The following is an 8,168-nucleotide window of genomic DNA, read 5'->3' on the forward strand; positions in this document are numbered from 1 at the left end:
TTTTCATGTTCTAGCCTTGTTGACATAGATGATAAACAAAGTGTTTGATCTTTATAAAATGGTCAATATACCTAACTATAGAAGGAGCAAAATAACTACTTTGTACATCCAGAATTACCAACTAAAATGGAGCTCACAGCTTGTACTATCTTAATGAAGAGGATTATTACTTTCCTCCAAGCTGGATTTTACTTTATCTACATAATACTCTTGTTTCCTATAGACTGGGCTAAACCAGTCTCTCTAGTACACATTCAAGTCGAGGATCACCGTAATAAAACATGAATGCCAATGTCAAATCCATACATGGAGGCCGTTTCATCAACGTGTATCATCATTCTATCTTACTGTTGTCATCTGATGGCACCATATCCACAACAACTTCTTCCAAGCGATCTTCAAGGTTTTTCAATGACCTTTCTACCCAAGTATGAGTATTGTATTGTACATAACTGTCACAAGGATAACCCGGCTTGCACACATAAGCCACCAAGTAATCAGCCAAAATGCAAGGTATCTCACACCTTAGGAATTCTTGAACCCACTTATCATAATGGGGCATGGTCTCATCGACAACAGCAAAATCGATACCTGAGTTAAGGAAGCGAGTGTAAGGAGGTGAAGTTGCTAATATAGTACCATCTCCAGCCTTGACAGCGCGCTTCAGTGTATCCTGATTCAACAAAGAGTAGCAATATTGAGATATTCTAGAGGAGATAAAAGAATTCAATTTACAAGAACTTAGTGCAAATAACTCACCAATGGTGGTACAATGCAGTCTCCATAAATGATTATCTTCATTCCATAAAATGCACCATGTCCAGTTCTCTCCCTCAGAAGCCGCCACTTCCTTGGAGCTTCTAAGTCGATTGCTAAATCTTCTGTTAAGCCCTTTTTGTGCCATTCATATTTTTCTTCATCCAAGAGTCTTCCAGCTTCATTGCTAGCTGTTAAATAATCAGACTTTAGGATCCACCTGCAAAAATCAATAGACCGATCAGTTTACCTGTACAATTGGCACTACTGTAAACCATTATTGAAGCATTACCTTCCAGAGGCTGCAGCAGCAAACAATTTTTCAGTTCTGCGAACTAGATCAGGAACAATGAAATGAGTTGCTTGATATGACCATTGATGAGAATCTCTGCACACATGTCCTTTCAAACGTTTGATGACCTTCTCAAATTCCTTTCTTAGCAGTCGATGCCCACTAAGGATAAACCACCTTTGCTCAGTTCCTACTTTAGTAACCTGCAATGAGCGAGGATTTGCAACATCAGCCTTTAGAGGTTTTTTGTTATCACATTTTGGAGAACTTTTGCCAGCTCCATGTTCATTATATCTCGTGCTTTGGTCATCAATAAGAGGACTATTCTCCTTCTCCACATCCATGGAGTTCAACTCATGATCAAGTGCCAGTACTGTTTGTTCACCTGGTACAGGTAAACCTTTTTCATTCTCTGTTTCCTCATTCTTCTTTTTGTCATTTTCGGACTTCTTCTTTTTGGCAACTTTTCGGGAAATTACAGCTCTTTTAGCAGCTATATTAGTTGTGTTTGACCTCTTCATTAAATATTTTGGGCCTTTGGTTATTTTCACATCTACATCATTCTCTGCAGAAGTTGATTTATTTGACCTGGTGTCCTTGCCAGAAATAGTCTTTTGAGCTTCAGAGTTCTTGTTGTCAGCATCATGCCTCACAGCACAATCTTCCACATCAGTCCCATCCACGTTCACCACAAGTTCCTCTGCAGATGTAACCAGAAACTGCGGTACTCCACTGACTTCACCTGTTAAGACATTCAACTCATCATACTCTTTGCTCTCTGAAGTTTCAGCATCATTATTTATGGATTCAGCTATTTCAACATCTTCCTTTCCAGAATCCAAGTACTTTCTTTTCTCTGTTTCTTTGCTTAATTCTGCACTACCTGCTGGTGGAATCTCAACCTTTGCAAAGCTGAGAACCTCTTGGTGATCTCTGTCCTTTCTGCCCCAGCTCACAGAAGGGGCAGAGTCATTTGATGGAACAGTCTTGTTATGAAATGTAGTACCTTCCTGATTTCTTGCATCCCTTTCACAGAGACTTAGTCCAGATCCCAGTGTCTTCTTGGGAAGGGTTTTTATCTTTAATGGCTTAGACCCTGACCTAGTATTTCCTACGGCATTTTCCAATTCGGCCATCCGAATAAACTTCTCAACATCTTCTCTTTCATTGCCAGGAGATGGATTTTTGACAGCTTGCAGTTCATTCCTCGGGCTGTTATGTTCACCAGTAGAATGCTCAGTATCACATGAGTGAACATTAACAGGGTCCAAATTGCTGCTCAAAGCAGTCTTTCTTAACCCCATGACTGCACAAGTGCCAGCTTGCAATGCCTCCTCATCACACTCTTGCTGATTTTCTTGTATTATGGAAGTGAAAATAGAAGAATCACATTTCTGCAAGGGATGAAGACTTGCACCCTTGCCAAACTGGATATTGTTGCGCAATGACAAATGTCTGTCCAACTCTTCACCACGATCTTCCACCAGGTCACTATCTACCATGCTTTCTGGATTATGACTAGTTGTTGGAGAGCTTTTATGTAACTCAACCTTCCATTTCTCAGGTAGTACACCACTTTGGCCCTTTTCAAGGCATGACATTTTACTTGTAGGAATTTTTGCAGAACTAACTACAGTTCCGTCCTGCTCTTTCTCTGAGGAAATGTTCAATTTATCACAATGTTGGCTCACTATATTAGGGGGAGGACATCCTGCACTCTCAATTTGTTTCAAGGCCATGGTGAGACCAATTTTTCTAGGTTTTTTCAGGGAATAACTTTCAACACCCAGGCCACCATCTAACATGCTTTCTGGATTATGACTAGTTTCCAGAGAGCCGTTATATAACATGTCCACCCTCCTTTTCTCATGGAGTACACCACTTTGGCCCATTTCCAGGCATGACATATTACTTGTAGGAAAGTTTGCAGAACCAACTTCTGCTTCATTCTGCTCTTTCTCTGAGGAGATGTTCAAGTTATCACAATGTTGACTCACCGCATTAGCGGGAGGACATCCTGCACTCTCAACTTGTTCTGTGGCAATGATGAGATTAATTTTTCTAGGTTTTTCTCGGGAATAACTTTTAACACAACTGTTCGACAAACAAGATTTAGGAGACTTCCTAGCATTATTAGAAACTGAAGTCGGACTATTTCCATTTTGTGGCACATCTTCATTTCTACTCACAGTGGTGCCAAGGGTCTCAAGATGTCGCTTGTCAGATCCCTCAAAGGTTGTAACCAGGTCCGGTTTCGATTCCTTTGAAGCAGATAATCCCAGATGCTTATTGTTTCCAAGTTCTGACAGACCTGTCTGTATGTGTATCTCTGAGATGTTTCTAGAGATTTCCTCCTTCAAGAGGAATTGATTGGGACTCTTTGAGTGTTGAGGACTAGTGAAAGAAACTCTCTCTCTGCCAATTGCAGCAATATCGTCTTGTTCATCTTCAGAATCCTTGGCTTCGGTTTCCATCATCTCCAACTCATACCCACTGGAGTCCAAAAAGAAAAAAGCACAGGCATGAGCACACAAGTATTCTTATTAATTTAATTGGGTAGTCAAAATTGAGGCTCACAAACATAAGGATATGATGTCTAGCATGACCTCTGTAGTTGGAATATCAATAGGTTGTACCCAATTCCATTTTCATTTGACAGCTCTTTCCAACAATATAACTTCATTATTAGGAGCAGAGTGTTCATTTTTATGTTTGTTGATTCATTGTTTCCTTGGCACGGAAAGTACCACAACTAAGAAATCAAACAAGTGAATCAAGAAAGCATTAGCATTCCAGACCTATACCATTCTAAGACAATTTGAAAACTTAAGTCTGAGAAAGCACCTCGAAATTCTTACATGAGCTCCCTCTCGATTGAGCTTAAGCAAACACAATGAATCATGTGCTTTATAGTTTATACTATTGATTACACAAGACAAATTGATGAATGGTGTCTTGTGATTTGTGAATTGATCTAATAATCTTAAAAGATTAATCACAAATAGCAACACTGACATTCTAGAAAAGGATTTCATAATGCCACAATGTAAAACTTCATATATTCAAGTTCTTCAAAATAAAGGGTAAGGTTGGGGACTCCCACAGTGCAACGACCACCAAGGGGACACTGACATACTATAAACTAAAATATCACTGCCAAAACAAAAGAAGATGCCCTCTGATATAGAAAACAAACCAATTCACATTCCTGATGGAAAATGTCTCACCTTTTATCATAGCTAGCCTCCGGAAGAATTTCCCAGGCCCTTAAACTGCAGAATAAAACAAATTTAAAAGGAAGCACCTTGAGTAAACCAGACAGTAAAGAAGTTTCTATTGAGGAAAAGTGACCAAAAAGGTGTTGGCATGTGTAAGTTCTACAGAATGTTCTAGCTTACCAATCTTCTAGCCACAGGTGATTCACTAGTTTTATCTTCTTCATTTTCTTGGCAAGCTCGTATTTCTCTCCTATCAAACAACAGAGGCTCATATGGAATTGTAAAAAAGTAGTGAATAGAACAACAACTGATACAGTAAAAAGAGAAATCATATTGAATTTGAAGCATCTTTTTTCCATCACCTGATTTGGTGGGAAAAGCGAATTAAAAGTCATAACCAGTCTATTAAGAGTAAATTACCATAACTTAAGGTAATTCACTGTTCTGTATTAGCAAATGCTTACCTTAAGCCTCGACACCTGAAATTTCCCATAGTAATCCTTACATATAAAAGAGAGAACGGAGAATGAAACTTATCTTGGACTTTCTGCTTATTATGCTGATTTCAAATAAATGTGATTACATTAGATTAGATACTACACTAACTGGATCTTTTACTTTGTTGTGAACTAACCACGTACAACACATACACACATCAGCAATCCAGGAAACATAATTTAGTTGTGTATTCAAGTTTTAAAATGAGGTTAAAGGAGTTGCTTCTTAATGAAAGGGCTCCGCCAACATGAAACACCCTTAACTCCTGCAAGAATAAACTGCACTGAAAAAAGAAGATAAGAAACAATGGGAGAAGGTATTACATGCTGCAACATGAGAAATAAGTTTACCCTCAAATTTGTAGCAAATAAGATGAGTGACTTTGTTTGCAACCAATGGCTTTGAAAAGTTTGCACCCATCAGCCCAACCATTATCTGGAAGAAGAAGAAGGAATCAATTAGCAAGGTGGCATAAGATGAAATTGAGAAGCAACTATTTAAGTACTGTAAGAAAAAAGAGAGTTGGAATCTACAAACCATAATATCATCTCGGTCTTGCCGCTGATATCCAGTTAAGCACAGTATTAGTGATTTAGCACCTGGGATTCCAGTCAAATCCCTTGGAGGTCTGTACATAATCTGTAACAGAAAATAGTGAATATTCTGAGTATGGGGAAGGAGCTAAACTATCAAATATTTGAAGTATCACAAGTTAAGGGAATCTGCAGCATCATGGAACAATAACTTCAATCTTCCAGCAGAGAAATTTGAGCTCATACAAACCAATTAAGACATTCATGTGGAACTTTAAGGAGCAATACAAAGGCCAATGCATTTATGTAGTTAGTTATTACTTATTCTGCATAAATTTTGTTAGATCTTCCAAGCACAATGTTGGTACTTGAACGTACTTCACAACTGAACAGAAATAAAGCCCGGTGGAAAAGCAAAATCATGTGAAACGATAAGCATTTATATAGAGCTGGACTCACGGGCATAACTTAAACATCAACTTGTGCACCACAGTAGCATTTGAAAGAAGGGAACAAACAACTCTCACATATTAAGAGCATATCAAGTCGAGTTTTATCACAAAAATGCTAACTCATCGTTATCCTATAACATTCAACTATAAGCGTACGACCAGGCATTTAACTTAGTATGAACTCAATGAAAGCATTTTCCAATTCAGAAATATATCATAGATATAAGGACATCAAAATCAAACTTTCAGAATGAACTTACAGAGAGGTGATCGACAGGCATTCCCACATCAAAACTGTGTTCAACCCACAAGCCAGAGACTAAAATTTTTCCATCTTGTCGGGCAGCAACACACAGAGGATCATCCTAAATATTTAAAAAATCATTACCCAATTCCATTAATAATTATAATATAAATTAGTAAATAAATAAATAAAAACAATTGGGGTTTGCTGATCAATTTAGAGAGTTATATAAACACATAGAATCCCATGTAGTTGGTTAATTGATAAAATTGGAAAGAGAAAGAAACCTGCGAGTTGATTTCTCAGATGGAAACTCTCCACTGATAGTTATTATCACATAAATTCACTTTATTTGTTGAAGAAAATTGAAATCAAATAAGAAAGACGACTTTTTGAGATAATAACAATTTTGAGAAATCAAACCCAAGAACTGCCAAAAATGGGAAAAAATGAGAATACAATTTTGCTGCAAAAGTTGCTCTTACATAAACTGTTCTATCAACAATGAGGTGAGTGCAATCCGGGCCATATTCGTTCACGTCAACTCCACCAGCCTCCAAAAGCTTGGACCGGACCTTCAAATGGGGAAAATGACAATTATGAAAAAATAGAGAAAACAAATGATATATAACAATTACAGCGGCAATTCTAAGTATTTGAATTCAAATTATGGAGCTCTAAAGGGTAACCTGTTCTTTCTTCGGGGAATCGAACCCAGCAAGAACAAAACGGACACCGATGAAGATTTTAGAAGGATCGTATAACATATCTTGCTCGCTTTCTGCCATTGAAATTCCTATATGTTTTTGCTGAATCTAACAGTAGTTTTCAAGAAAAAAAAAGTGAATAATTGAATCAAATTGTGAAAGAGGGATTGAATTGAACAGTAGAGTGAAACGTCTAAAAATTCAAAAGAACTTAAATTATAAAAAGGAGGGATTTTTTGGTCCACTGGCGGGAGATAAAATTTGGCTCATACAGTTCACATGTATGCATTACGAATCACTATTGGGCTTGGGCCAGTTTGCACTTTGGTGTAAATGACATATATATATACAACTGTTATGGAAAATTAGCAACAAATAGCCCATAATTTAATACTTTAATAGACCCAAAAAAAAGAAGCACAAATTAGCCCATATTAACAGACAGCTACTAATAGGGTTTTCTTTCTTCTTCTTTTTTTTCTTGTGAAACTAACCGCCACACAACATTAAAAACGGAACGTGGGAAACCACCATATTCAATATACATAAACTCCATGAATTCATAAAAATTCATGTATCCAATATAAAAAATCAACGAGGTTCTACTACAAATATCAACAAATAAATGGCATCTTTGATAGTGTTGATTCATCATAGTGGAGAATGGAATAGCGCAAATAATTTTGTAAATTATTCCATGGAGGGGGTGGTTATTACAACAAACATTGATTTCAACGGATTCACTCGCTTGATTTCAAGCCATCTAAATGTCGATACTTCCCTGAATTCGTTTGATTTTCATTATAAAATTGATGAAAATTCTATGCCGATGTTGATACGAAACACTATGGGATTACGCGTATACATCGAATTGAAGAAAGGTTCAGGAAATTTCAAAGACTATCCATTGTGCATAACTTGGAAAGCTAAAGATATTCATCATACACTTTCAATTAATGGAGAAGAATATGGGGAGGCCAATACCCAAATAATAGCTCATGGTAACGCCAACACAGACAATTTGAATGTAATTGAATATAACGACATGGATGCTCGGGAGATTGCATATTTTATCTATTATCAAATGATTTGGTTTTTATTACGTGAATGAACAGTCATGTATACAATGCGTTAATGTATACATATTCGTGTATTCATTCACTAAAAATGTAAACACTGAATCGAATAATCTTTTATCACATGAATGAGTTTTTATCACGTGAATGAACAATCATGTATACAATGCATTCATGTATATATATCTGTGTATTCATTCACTACAACTTTGTATACATTCTAGATTCTTCCTTCAGTGTGTAAAGGAGGATTGCACTTGGAAATTAAAATGCTCAGCATTACATAAGTAAAAATTATTCAAAGTTAGACGATTCATTGCTGAACACACTTATCCTGCAAAGGATAGACTAATGTCGCAACAAGTTGCTACCTCAACTATACTTGAAAGAGA

At 37.0% G+C, this 8,168-nt stretch overlaps 1 protein-coding gene across 1 annotated transcript; it reads right to left on the bottom strand.

Annotated features, from left to right (window-relative positions):
* LOC102594563 (BRCT domain-containing protein At4g02110) lies at positions 1–6,867 on the bottom strand. The gene is made up of 10 exons (XM_006349192.2): positions 6,683–6,867; positions 6,479–6,568; positions 6,010–6,114; positions 5,302–5,403; positions 5,115–5,199; positions 4,447–4,516; positions 4,276–4,320; positions 1,049–3,541; positions 760–976; positions 1–673 (listed from the first exon to the last, which is right to left on the bottom strand). The coding sequence occupies exons 1-10, from the start codon at positions 6,779–6,781 to the stop codon at positions 335–337; spliced, it is 3,645 nt and encodes a 1,214-aa protein (XP_006349254.1). The 5' UTR covers positions 6,782–6,867; the 3' UTR covers positions 1–334.
* Positions 6,868–8,168: the final 1,301 nt, after the last annotated feature.

Source organism: Solanum tuberosum, unplaced genomic scaffold, assembly GCF_000226075.1.
Source record: "Solanum tuberosum cultivar DM 1-3 516 R44 unplaced genomic scaffold, SolTub_3.0 scf00104, whole genome shotgun sequence".
Lineage (NCBI taxonomy): Eukaryota > Viridiplantae > Streptophyta > Magnoliopsida > Solanales > Solanaceae > Solanum > Solanum tuberosum.